At 45.5% G+C, this 13,522-nt stretch overlaps 1 protein-coding gene and 1 pseudogene across 1 annotated transcript in view; one reads left to right on the top strand and one right to left on the bottom strand.

Moving 5' to 3' along the window:
• LOC8024019 (heat shock 70 kDa protein 1A-like) overlaps window positions 1-13,522 on the bottom strand; it is a 58,971-nt gene that overhangs the window by 22,188 nt on the left and 23,261 nt on the right. The window contains exon 2 of the mRNA XM_029972157.2: window positions 10,643-10,998. Coding sequence (XP_029828017.1) covers window positions 10,643-10,998 — 356 coding nt within the window. The remainder of the gene's footprint in view (window positions 1-10,642; window positions 10,999-13,522) is intronic.
• LOC115319524 lies at window positions 6,108-8,591 on the top strand (annotated as a pseudogene).

Here is a 13,522-nt window from a genome sequence, read left to right on the forward strand (position 1 = left end):
CCTTCCCCCCGTGGATATCAGTTTATCATACCTTTTACACAAGTCCAGGGAATCCTCTCTGCTCCGCGGGAGAGGCTGACGCTGCTTCAGCGGAACAAAGAGGACCTAGCGAAGTACAAAAGCGTCCTGCACTCTGGCAGGCCAAATGTAAAGAATACAAGGACACCGAGAGACAAAGGTACAAAATTAATACTACCGGCAACAACCGCAACAACGTAACCTCTGTAGCGGCCAGCGGCCAGCTGTAAATGTTTTGGTGCGGGCGATGGTGATGCCAATGGCGTATCGAAACGTGGATGAGGCGTACGCACTAAAAAGGATGAAAATTAGTGAAATTGAGCTTCATTGCGATTGCTGTAATAAAAATGAGCGCTTACTATTACTAAAATTAAATGTTATGGCATGTAGCCATTATTTACCGCGCGATTTCTATTTAATATTTGCTTTTGTTTCTTAAGCGCGTCTGGCTACGTTGGGCAGACGCTTCGGAAACGCAGACGCGAAGCGGTGCACGGTAGCGCTGCGTGTGGTTTGACTGGGCGCACGCGTCCTGCTTAGCGCGCGCGCCAAGCCGAGACGCGCGTCTAGACGCACTGAAAAACGCGCCATGTGGGCTAGCCTTAAGAGACACGTGCGTCAGAAGAATCCAACATTCTACAAAATTAAAAACACGCGAAATTGGCTGGCATGCTGCCTTCCAAAAGCGAGGGGTGCCTAAAGAAATGCGGTCGCATCTAAAATCTCAAAAGCGCGAGGACGCCGACAAAATCGCCATTTTTGAACTCGGCTGGCATTGGCTTTAGTCCTAACCCAGCTTCTCGTGCCTTGCAAGAGAACTGCAGAGGCTTTGAGGGGACACCCACGCAATTTTCGAGAAAACAAACGAACAGAAGAAAACAACAACAGCGGTATGCAAAGAGCTTAAATCGAGGTTGGGTTCAGCGCATGTACAGTGACGACGGCGCTATTTCTTTGGGCACGTAAAGCTTCTCGGTACGCTATCCTAAAGCACCCTATTGCCATAAAACAACTACCTGGAAGGCTTCTGTATGCACATTTTCAGTGTAGTTGTCGCCATCTTGAATTTCGGAACATCCGGTGTGTGGAAAAACATTGTTTTGCCCTCGCCACTCAACGAGATGTTTCGCGATTTTATTGCGATTGTCATTCCTTCTTGTTTGGCCTCTTCTATATTATTTTACTTGATACAGGTTGTTATGTCCTCCTTTTTTTTCGTCGCACGTATGAACTACGTGGCTGGGGACAGGGGTAACCCCCACTTTCGTCCATGCTTGATGTAGGACTAGAGTACTTGGCTTCTAGACGCAAAATTGAACGTCTTAAGCTCCCACATAAAATAGTTAATATTAACAGTGTACTTGATCGTAATAGTTATGTTGATTTTACTACTCAGTCACGCACTCGTAGTTCTCATTCCTTAAGCATTGTACCCTATCAATGTCAACTTAATTGTTTTAAATTCTCTTTCTTTCCTAGATCCTTTGAAAACTGGAAGAGTATTGATAGTGCGACTCGTTCACTTGATTTTGATAAATTTTCGGATGCACTTTCGGTTATTTTGTGCATACTAGGGAGTGCATACTATTTATAATCCTTCTAGTTTACTGATTGATGTGATCCCTTTTATAACCCTTTTATTTTCCTTATTGATGTCTTTTTAGGATGTGTTGCACTACCTATGACGCTCCCTGTCTGTGTGTTTAAGGGCAATGTTTATGTTATTTCCACTCCTGCAAGGACCTTTCTTAAGGTCGCAGTATTTTGAAATAAATAAATAAAGGTCTATACTCCATTTCACGTTTAAGTTGGACGGCAGCCAACAAATCCGATGGAGCGAGTCAGTTCGCGTCAAAAATGTATCGTCAAGGACTCAGTTTATACACGAAGCAATGAACAAATAGAACAGAGCACAGAACACGACATCTTTCAACGAGCAACAAACGAAAATGAAACAACCCCCTCCCTCCCTCAAGAGGCGTCAACATATCTTGAAAGCAAAGGGATAAAAAAATTGGCGAAGAAAGAAACGCAACAATTTTTTATCCCTCTCCTTCCAAGATTTGTTGACGCCTTTAGCGGGGAAGGAGGGGGGTGCTTAATTTTTGTTTGTTGCTTGTTGAATGATGTCGTGCTCTCTGCTCTGTCCTATTTGCTTGTCATTTCGCGCGTAAATTAAAAATTACCAGCACGTTCAGTTAAAAAAAACATTATGCATTGTCATGGCGCTAGTCGTCTCTCTCTATGTTTACTATGAGCAGCTAAACCAATCACTCATATGAAAAAAGCGCAGGATCACTGCACATTCATTGTGCGTGATTGGTGTAGCCGCTGATAGCAAACGCAGCTTGATTGGGTCGTTTGCATCGTAGCGTTGGGCTGCGGTCGGACATAATGCGAATCACGAGGGCCTAGTACCAGACTTCGTGAGCATTATGAAAGGGACCGCAAGAGGGCGTGGTGAATAGCCTCGAACCATACTTGTGGCCATACGTTGTTGTGACTTCGCAAACAACGTTGAGAGAGTGGTGCAGCCCCTTCCGCTGCCGGCACACCACCTTTCCATCACTGCATGCATCCTGCTTATCCCGCGTCGATGCACCACGACTAAATGCCGGGGGGAAAAAAAAAGTGTAAAAAATGAGCCGAAATTGCCGATGCCGCGCTGTTTTTCGAAGATATGCGTTAGCATTTCGAGCAACGGTTATGCTATTCAGGGTGTTTTTTTTTTGTTTTTTTTTTTAAGAGTAACAGCTTTGTTTACGCTGAAGACGTGAAAGCTACATTCATGTGGGTTGTGCGAGTGAGTTATACTGCCAGGGGGACATAGTATAAAGTGCTAATCGTAACGATCAGTTTCCTACTTAAGTAAAATTTGTTAATACCTTTTAATTAGTGAAAATAGACATATGATTTTAATTAAAAACTTGCTCAGCGTCGTCGAAAACCACTAAAATATTATTTTTTAAACGGAGATTGAACGCGTGAGAAACGCTGTAGCGCGCTAAACTTACCGCTCGTGCAGCAGGAGAGGAGGATACCGGCGCGATAAAACTCCCACGCGATTCGTCCGTCTCTCACCGTAGCCTTGAACGAGCTTCGTGGTCGTTCACTGACAAAGTCCCTGCTGGTCTCTAAGATCATCGTATGCATTGCGATTATCTCACAATGCGAGACGTGAAGATACTTGAAAGCTAGCTCTACAGTGCGAGAAGATGCATTGCGAGGCTGCCGAAGAGCATCTACTAGAAGAGCTACGCAGGTGTGTTCCCTTTTCGACGTCTGAAGAGCTTCGAAAGCAACAGGAGGACATATGCGAGCTCCAGCTGAAACATGGACCGGCTGGAAGAGATTTATGAAACTCTTGGGACGGAGCACGGAGAACTTTGAGAACTTTTGAGGGCGAATTCCGACACCCAGGAAAGGGACCCACTCAACCAGAACGGAGGAAGCAACAGGCCGATAAACACGAAAAAGAAGTAGAAATAGCATTACGAGATCAGGATATAGTGGTTTATTACACAGACGGCACAGCGGTGACGAGTGACGGCACAGCGGCCCTGGCCTTCCACCTGCGGGGCAAGGGGACTTGTGCTTTACTGACACCAGCCAACCCACCTTAAGAAGCAAAGGCGCAGGGAGGGATAGTTGCCGTGGAACACGCCTGCACTAGCACATATCCAAAGAAAAAACAAGTGCTCGTTTTCACTGATCCTCAAGAAGTCATGAGGGCCTGCTAGGAAGACCAACCCACCAGCCCCATCGTGCACTCTAAGAGAAAGGGGAGTGCGACTTAGTCTCCGAGGGGAGCAAGTGCGTTGCCACGACCATTAGTCCCCTCGGGTTCTAACGGGAAGGGGAGTAACAGTTGCACCCCTTCATTAGTCTCTCGCACTAGCACCGTTGGGACTAACTGTTACACCGTTTCAATTGCACCTCGAAGACAAACTGTTAGGCCATTGCACTTGGTCCCCTGGGACCAACTGTTACACCGTTTCAATTGAACCGCGAGGTCGAACTGCTAGGCCCATGCACTTGGACCCCTGGGACTGACTGTTACAACGTTCCAAATGAACCCCGGGGACCAACTGTTAGGCCCTTGCACTTGGACCCCTGGGTCTAAACGTTGCGCCCTTGGATTTAGACCCCTGGGACTGAAGGTTTATCCTTTATATTTGGTCCCGAGCCACAAATCTCCGAAACGAAATTGTGCAGTTCCGGTTAAACGTAGCTTTATTGCTTCGTAGATACACATCGCATTCAAGGATGACTGAAGTCGAAGTTCTTGAGCTGTAAAATCCACGATAAGGCAAAATTCCGAAGAGTGCACTTGCGGCGACGATGGCTTGAACACTGGAACGTCTGTCTAAACCGGTCGTGGTCCAAGCACCGTTTATTGGGGCACCGGCAGCTTCTTGCCTTTTAGGGGCGAAGCTCCGTAGGGGCTAGCCATGTCCGCATGTCCGTCCGATGTTCGGCGTCGGGTGCTCGTTCTCACGAGCACGTGAGCACGTGCTCCCGTGCTCGTGTAGGGGAAAAAAACCGCATCTCCACGTGGTGAATGATATTGATTGGGGCGAAGCTCTGGTGGTGCTTGTCTGCGTAGACGGTGAGCCGCAGCATGCCGAGCCTAGGGTGCTGCAATGTCTGGAAGGCACCCTAGTCGAGCCTTTCGTTCGTTTTCATCCATGTCAGGAAGAGAATGTGTGGTATAGAACGTAGTTATATACGCATTTGAGCATTTGACCGCAGCGTGACATAGATGAAAACGAACGAAAGGCTCGACATGTTGCGGCTCAGCGTCTATGCAGACAAGCACCACCGGAGCTTCGCCCCAATCAACATCATTCATCACGTAAAAATGCGGTTGTTCTTTTTTTTCGTGGAATTTGGATTATTAGCAACAGGGGCAGCGTGAAATACCCAATTGCTCAACAAAAGTATGCGATATAACACACACATAATAAAATACCACATAGGCTACAAAAGTGCTACAATGGTTCACATCTAACATGCGATCTGTTGACAGCAGACCAGCGCATTATATTTTTAGTAGACCTTTCGCTGCGAATTACAGAGCAGCGTGTGCGTGCTCAAACTATGCTTCAAAGTAACGGAACGCCGGCTCCCGCCATCAACGCCAAAGTCTGTACAATCGGAAAAATGTATCCATTAAGGCCGGTTCTCACACGCAGCGAAGCGCTGAAGTAGCGCTGCTCATGTGTCGTGAGCTGCTTTTCGTCTGCCATCAGCAACAGTTTTGACGGTACGACACAAAGCTGGTGAAAGCTCCCGTCAGCACGCGCTTGGCGCTAGGTTAGCGCTATGCTTGTAGCTTTCTGCTGCATGTGTGAACAGACCTTTATGGTAAAGCGATCCTGCCAGGGTCTGCAAAACACAAAAAATAGGCATCGGTAGAACTGGCGTTTCGCTCGATACGATTGAATATCAGATCTCTGTGCTGCATAACAAAATAAGCAACCATGGTGCCAAAAAGGACAGAGCATGGCGCGTGCTTTGGAAGCTAGAGAACGCGCTCAAAAGAAAACACTTCTTAAGCCGCAGTTAATGAATATACCATAAACAGAAGTACTTTGACATACCTTAATCGAGTTCCCTTGTCTTGTGACTTCAGAACAGATCAAGTGCAGTGTTGCAGCACCGCGAATCCAAACCGGATCCCGCAATGATCGGAGACGACCAGCTTCTAAGTCTTGACGAAGGCTATACTAAAAAAAGATACTGTAGTGATTGCGCAGGCGAGCTGGTGGATGTTAACCATTTTGTTCTTAGCCCGAGACTGAGGCAGGAAAAGAGGAAAGTTTCGAAGTAGAAGAAAAATGAGCAGTCGAAGACACGTCTCTAACACAGCTAAAGACAAGTTTATTTGGTCACCTTCTTATGTACACTCCACAAACTTCACCACAGCACCTTCCCGATCTCGAAAGCCAAAGATAACAAAGGTCTCACATCTTGTGGAGTGTATATAAGAAGGTGACCAAATAAACTTGTCTTTAGCTGTGTTAGAGACGTGTCTTCGACTGTTCATTTTTCTTCTACTTCGAAACTTTCCTCTTTTCCTGCCTCAGTCTCGGGCTAAGAACAAAATGGTTAACATCCACCAGCTCGCCTGCGCAATCACTACATTATCATTGATTATACCCGAAGCAGGCTTGATCCCCTTCTCATGTGCAACCACATCATCAACGACACCGACCGCCTGGATTTGTCAAGCGGTAGCAGTACTGGACCGGCTGGGACGTCGACTGGCGGAGCTGGAGGCCGAGGTTGCATATTTCGGCATCTGCCTTCGAAAAAGATTCGTGGACCCTTCTGCATTCAAACACCTGTCGGCATCGGGGGGCCATTGGAGCGGAAAGAAAAGGATCCTCAAGGCGTACAGAGAAGCCTCAAGTCACCGGATCAAAGAAATACGCAGCGCTTCCGAAAGACTTTGAAAGCTCCTGGTGGGAGGTGATTTCAAGCGGCACAGAGACTACATCCTTTGGAACAGTATCAGGAGGACAATTTTCGACCGAATGTGGTATGTCAAACGAAAGCATGTTCTGGATAGTATTAAGATGAGATCTCAGGAGGGAAGGGCTAGAGAGTCACGGTTTTATAGTTTTTTCGATCGGATGTGTGGATCTTCTGTTATCAACCCGGGTGGCGTAATGTTGTCAGGGAAGACGCAAGAAGTCTTGGAAAAGGGGCCGAAGTTTTGTATTGATGTAAAACCGTCAAGGGTGGATGTATTTTCATCCATACAGTCGGTTGCGAGAGGAGTCAGGCATGAAGAAAAAGCGGCGTTTATTGAACAGGCTGTTGGCAGAATGGAAAACGTAATGGGGAATGAATACCCAAATGAGAAAAGGAATTTTCGTGTCGTCAACTCGGTTAGAAAGGAGTTAGAGGATCGTTCATTACAATTGCTACAAACGGATAAGTCCGGTAGATTCGCGGTTCTTTCAAAATCGTCATTTCAAACGAAAACAGGCGACGCGATGGAATCCTTGTTTCATGAATGGAGTGGAAACATAGGAAAGTTAAAGAAAAATATAGGTTCCATTTTAGAAGAAGACGAATTTGAAGATGTAGCAAAGACTATGTTAAATTTGTCGAACTCAGCGTTGAGCGTAAAATTCTTCCTTAAGGATCATAAACCGGAGATTCCACTTAGAGTAGTGATCAATGAGAATGGGACTTGGCAGAAGGTAGTCTCCGTGTTTCTTCAAAAAGGTTTAAAACATGCAATTCTAGATAAGTCTTTGTCACTGACAAATTCGAGTGAGTTGATCACAATACTCGATGATCATCATGGAAAGGAAGGAGATGTGTTGTCAATGGACATCAAGGATCTTTATTACTCATTAGAGAAGAGCCGGCTGATGGAAAGGGTAAAAGGGGTGCTTGAAATTAATTTGGTAAGGTTCCAATCGCGGTCAGGCATTTCGGTGGACAGTTTTCTTGCCATTCTTGATTATTACTTGCAGTCAACGATAGTAGAGTATGAAGGGAAAAAGTATTTACAGAAAGAGGGAGTATGCATTGGGTCGAGTGTCGCACCGGCGTTAGCGGAAATTTACCTTAATTCTTTGGATTGTATTGTATCTGATAGATTGCAGGAGATGACGTCGGAGTCCTGTTTTGTGAAAAGATATGTCGATGACATTTTGATCTGTTCTTTTCGGGAGGGATTATCTGACACTCTGGAAGCATTGATCAGATCGGCAGCCCCGGAACTGAAGTTTACGGTCGAACGACCTACGAATGGTAGACTGCAGTTCTTAGAACTTATGATTCACAATGAAAAAGGGCTATGTTGGGAATATGGAAAAGAAAACGCAAAACCGCTGCTGTCAAAAAAGAGTTGCCATTCAAAAACAGTGAAAGCGGGTATTGTAAAGTCTTTAATCACAAATGCAATGGAAAGATCATGTACACATTTCTTGGATGAATCGGTAGAAAGACAGTGGAGAAGGCTAAACGGTGCTGGTTATGAGGATGAATTAGTAAGGAAGCAGTTATCCGTAAAATTCGCAAACAAATGTACAGGAGAACCAAAGCAAAGGCCAAAAAATAGAACTATTGTAATTCCATTTTATCACAAAATTTCTCACAACTTAAAGGCTTGTGCCAAGAAGTTCAATGTAGATCTGGTTTTTAGTTCGGATTATAAGTTGAGTAAGCTCACACCCTTCCACAAAAGTGTAAGGGAATGCGCAAAAACGCACCGAGAAAAGTCTATTCCGTGTGGTAATGGAGTGGTATATGAAATCCCCCTGGAATGTGGCTTTAAATATGTGGGGCAGACGTCAAGGTGTATAAATGAGAGATTGACTGAACACAAAAGGAATGTCAAAAACAACGTTGCCAATTCGGAAATAGCGAAACATGTTCAAGAATGTAATAATTGTATACCCCACTGGTCTGAAACAGAGATAATACACAGGGAGTTAAACGACATCAAAAGGGTTGTAAAAGAAACAATAAGAATGAAATCAATGGGCAACTGCATTAGTCAGGTGTCGTTACAGCTTAGCAGCAGCGCAAAATCATTCTTGCGGATTTGAAAGTTTTGTGAAGTGTTTGTTGAATGTGAAGGTGTAAGTGGTTTCTTCCTTTGTGTATCACGTGGATTGATATCTTCTGTTACCGGGATGCTTTGTGATTATGGGTCGGAGAGTAGAGGGAGAGAGTGTACTGTTAACGCGAAGGATTCAGACAAGTGTCTTCCGGATGAGGGGAGCTATTGTTCATTGCTTTGTGGAAAACGTCAAGGTCGTTTGACAATTGTGGTGGAAAGATGTGAGACCTTTGTTATCTTTTGGCTTTCGAGATCGGGAAGGTGCTGTGGTGAAGTTTGTGGAGTGTATATAAGAAGGTGACCAAATAAACTTGTCTTTAGCTGTGTTAGAGACGTGTCTTCGACTGTTCATTTTTCTTCTACTTCGAAACTTTCCTCTTTTCCTGCCTCAGTATCGGGCTAAGAACAAAATGACTAAAAAAGGGTTCTTTTCAAACAAAGACCCCTTCCCATTTTCCCGACGGACCCTCTCTGCCCCATCTGGCCTACCCCCGCGCGAGCGAGGAGTGCGGGGCAGGGGGTTGGTGGGAGGGGAAAGGGAAATCTTTTTTCCCCGAAAATCTCTTGTGCCCCTTTTAAGACACACGACAGACGGACACACCAATGCCCGAAGGACGGGAGAAGGTCGAGGGTCACCATTTTCAAGACGCCGGTCAAGTGACGTACAAGCAAGCACTTTTTTTTCTCTCTGTCTTTCTTTCTCTTTTCAGTTTCCTCGGGGGCCTTTCTTTTTTTTTTTTTTAGTTCGCATTTGTTTTGTATTAGCAGGGTGTTGCCATGAATGACGTCCGGGCGCGGTTTGTTCTTCGCTGTTCATCTGGAATGTTATCTGAAACATCAGCGACGATGGCACGAAAGCGTCTGGATACTGCCCCTGAATGTGCTTTTTGAGTGGAACGTGCCGTGCATCAAGTGTGCCGTTGCGGATCTTGAGTTCGACATTCGACTACCAAGAAAGGTTGGTTACGGGGAGACGCAGAAACGAGGCTCGACCTGTTCTTAGTAACTCAGTTTTAGCGATTGGAGCGACCATTTATTAGGGAGTTTTTGTAGATTGTTTTCGCCGTCCCGCAAGGACCTCTGCAACTTGCTACAATAGCAGGAACTCCGCTGTCAAGGCAATCGGCGCGCAGGCACAGTAGCAACTTCTTGGTTGCGGAACGCTTAGCGGAGGGGGCAGCGCGGTCTACGAAAACTCCCTATTCTGACTGCGAGACTCCGGTGTTGAAAGCGCGTCTTCTACAAACTCTTAAGTTTCATTTAAGAAAAAAAAAGTGTTAGTATTTGGAGGTGTTGCGTTTGGATAAATGCTCATTTTTTACGCGAAGGCAAATTCCGTGAACGGGACTTGTGAAATGTCAACAGATCAGTTTTGATGAGATAGTTGGGTGAAGTAGAGTCAACACATTCGTTAACTCGCATTCGCACAACGCGCGAAGCTCTACCGTGTAATGTCTGAACGTTCGTGGCACATTAAACAAATTCGCCAGTTTCGTCCGAATTTTGTCGACACTTTCAGCCGTGCTGGGCTGAGTCTCGCCGATCCCCAAGACAAGCGAAATATCATCCGTCCTCCTGGCGAAAAATTCGTTTGCCTTTGGGGACTAAATCGTACAGATGCACCCTGTTTGAGGAGGACTAATGGGTGCTTTTGCTCGCTCACGCCTATCGGTTAGTCCCAGTCGAGCGCAGTTAGTCCCCAGCTTTTGCGCACGGTACCTAGCCTGAACCAGATGGTCCTTACGGGGAAAACTGGAAGTTCAGAGGACCAAATGCTGCTGTTAGCCCCTTGAGGCCAACTTTTTTCTTAGAGTTTATAGTGGCGGGCGAAGCAAGATGGCAGTCAGTAGTGGAGAGGATGCCGGCAACGGAATGGGCTGCACCCCTATCTCCACCTTGTTTCCGAAAGTCAGTACGACGTGTCACCACAAGTATGGTTCCAGGCTATTCGTCAGGCACTCCTGTGTTCCCTTTCATATTACTCGCGGAAGTACACCCTCCTAAGTAAGGCAGAAGGGGAAAACAACAACCGCTCACCTTGTCGAGACCATAGGCGATGGCGGCGGCCGTTGGTTCGTTGATGATGCGCAGGACGTTGAGACCTGCGATCACCCCGGCGTCCTTGGTCGCCTGTCGCTGCGAGTCGTTGAAGTAGGCCGGCACCGTGACGACCGCAGCCGAGATCGGGCCGCCGAGGTAAGATTCGGCCGTCTCCTTCATCTTGTTTAGCACCATGGAGGAGATCTCTTCGGGAAAAAAGGTCTTGGTCTCGTTCTTGTAAGTCACCTCAATTTTGGGCTTGTTCTGGTCGTTGATTACCTTGAAGGGCCACTGCTTTATGTCATTTTGGAGCGCGGGATCGTCGAAACGACGCCCAATGAGTCGCTTGGCATCTGCAAGTGCATTTGAAAGGGCGGTGCAACGATTTTAGCATTTTCCCCAACTATCATTTAGATGAATACCTGACGTGAATACCACATGAAACACGCGTTACTTTTCACCCCATGCAATCTGGCAGAAAAAACAATTTAAAGGAAAAAAATTGGCACCTAACTTTATCTTTGAATGCGGTTTGTAGGAGCGATTTTTTCAATTCTTTGGTTTATATTAAACGGTCATTCCGATAGTGAAGAGCCTATATTTTTATGAATTTTGGAGAAATAGCCAGACTTGTGCCTATGGGTGTATCTCGAAACAACCCATTCTTATTTGAACCCTTCTCGTTTGAACCCATTCGCAAAACGCCCTTCTCGTTTTAACCTTTCGCGTTTCGACCCTTTTTTATCTATACCCGTCTCATTTGAACCCATCTCATTTGAACCATTCTCGTCTGAACCCATTCGCAAAACGCCCTTCGCGTTTTAACCTTTCGCGTTTCGGCCCTTTCTCATTTGAACCCGTTGTCATTTGAACACCGTAGTGAGGTATAGAAAGAAGGAAAAACCGTTGAAGGAGGAAGGTTGAAGATGAAGCGAAGCGGCACCATCTCTTGCATAGCACGTGAAACAATTTTCCTTATGCCTGCGTGCCACCCCGAGTCTGTTGACGTAGCTACATGGTCACATGGTGACATGGTTTCATAAGTGCTAGCGCAGATTCGGTACTTCATTTTTCTTCTGTCGCTGTATGTCGTTAAGATGTCGTGTGGAGCGAATGGATCATTGTGCTAGTCGTGTGTTATTGCTTGTAATGGCCAATTCGGGTGGTCATTTTCCCTAAAAAAAGTTTTTCCATATCTTCGGCAAGGGCGTTCGCGTGGTCAAAGGCTGGCGGGTGCAAACTTTTCGGGTTGCGCTTCTCAGGCGTGTACCGGCAATTCACCAGCAGAAGTTTTCCCGAGCTCCAAGAGGTCGGGCAGCTTGTCTGCCAGACTGTATCCGGTATTGTCACATCCGAATCGGGATAGGGAACCAAACGAAACAATGCTCGCTGAGGCGGCAAATAGCGGGTTCGAGTGGCAAACGAAGCCATCGAGACAGGCACCTTTTTGTGCTCTGAGACAAACTAGCAAAAACAACGAAGAGAAAGATAATTTATGTTTCAAAGGAAGTCAACATTTTTGGAAGAATATATCCAGCCTGAGCAAGGTATGTTTGCTCTGATACACGGACTGCATCATACATCACTTTATTTTACAACTCTGTAATAACAAGTTATTACACCGCTGAAAAAAAGTATGCATAGTGATGCAGTTTGAAACTTGAACACGCATTACAATTTCAAGAAGGGTGGGTGCAATGAGAAGACTGAGAATTCCAGAAAAGGGTACTAGAGAGTTTTAGTAGATCGTTCCGATACCCCCGATAGCCCCGATAACGATACTATACATGCGTAAGGGAGGCGGTGGCGGAGTATCGGGTATCGTTATCGGAGTCATGGGAACGATCTACTAAAAACAATAAGCAGAATATGGAAAGCGACGCTGGCAAGCCTCCGTGGCAACAGTTAATCTAAAATCCAAACGAAGTTTATTGAAATTTGACGCGCGTGCGGGCAGCACCACACTGATTTATGCATCTGCCCTTTCATTGATTTTATATTTTAATATTCTGTCAGCTGTACGGACTGTGGTAATGCCAATATTTTGAAAAGTTTTGTGAAGCCGCTTCTGTTTACACACATCTTAAAGAGTAGTAATTTATGTTGTTGGCGTATGCAGCGCTCTCATGGTACCATAGAATGACCGAAGAAGAAGTTAACAGAGCTCACTCACGACCCAGTCAAATAAAAACGCCAGTCCATAGTGCTTTACATTCGGGTGGAGAGGGTCACGTGATGCGCCGCTGGCGCGTTTTTGGTCACCGGTGCCACAGGCAAGGGCTCGAAGGCAATTAATTACCCGAATTCGCCATAAATACCGCAGAAAGATTGCGAGATCATGATGCTGGATTAATTTGGGTTTGAAATGAGAGAGGTTAAAATGAGAAAAGTCTTTCTGACAATGGTCAAAATTAAAAAGTATGTTTTGAGAAAATTTGAAATGAGAAAGGTTAAAATGAGAAAAGTCGTTTTGAGAAGGGTCAAAACCCGAAAGTATGTTTTGAGAACGGTTTAAATGAGAAAGGGAGAAACGCGAAAGTTGTTTTGCGCTGGGTTGAAATGAGAAGGTAAAAACGAGAAGGTAGAAATGCGAACGGGTTCAAATGAGAACCACCCGTGCCTATCTCAAATACTCTATTCAAGATACTTTTTTCCAAATAATATTTGAAGTATATAGGTTTCTTGTTTATAATTTTGATCGAGGGTATTTGGTACTGTACTTTAATTACATTTGTGAGTATCTTGTCCTGATTATCTCAAATACATTTTTCAAATTCCGACATTTTCTGGGTTTTTCGGTATGAAGTGGCGTGGACGTGGACGAGCAAACGTGAACAATCTTTCTAGCAACCACATCCTGTTGCTAGCTCGGATAAG

Source organism: Ixodes scapularis, unplaced genomic scaffold (genome assembly GCF_016920785.2).
Source record: "Ixodes scapularis isolate PalLabHiFi unplaced genomic scaffold, ASM1692078v2 PGA_scaffold0__279_contigs__length_252992795, whole genome shotgun sequence".
Classification (NCBI taxonomy): domain Eukaryota; kingdom Metazoa; phylum Arthropoda; class Arachnida; order Ixodida; family Ixodidae; genus Ixodes; species Ixodes scapularis.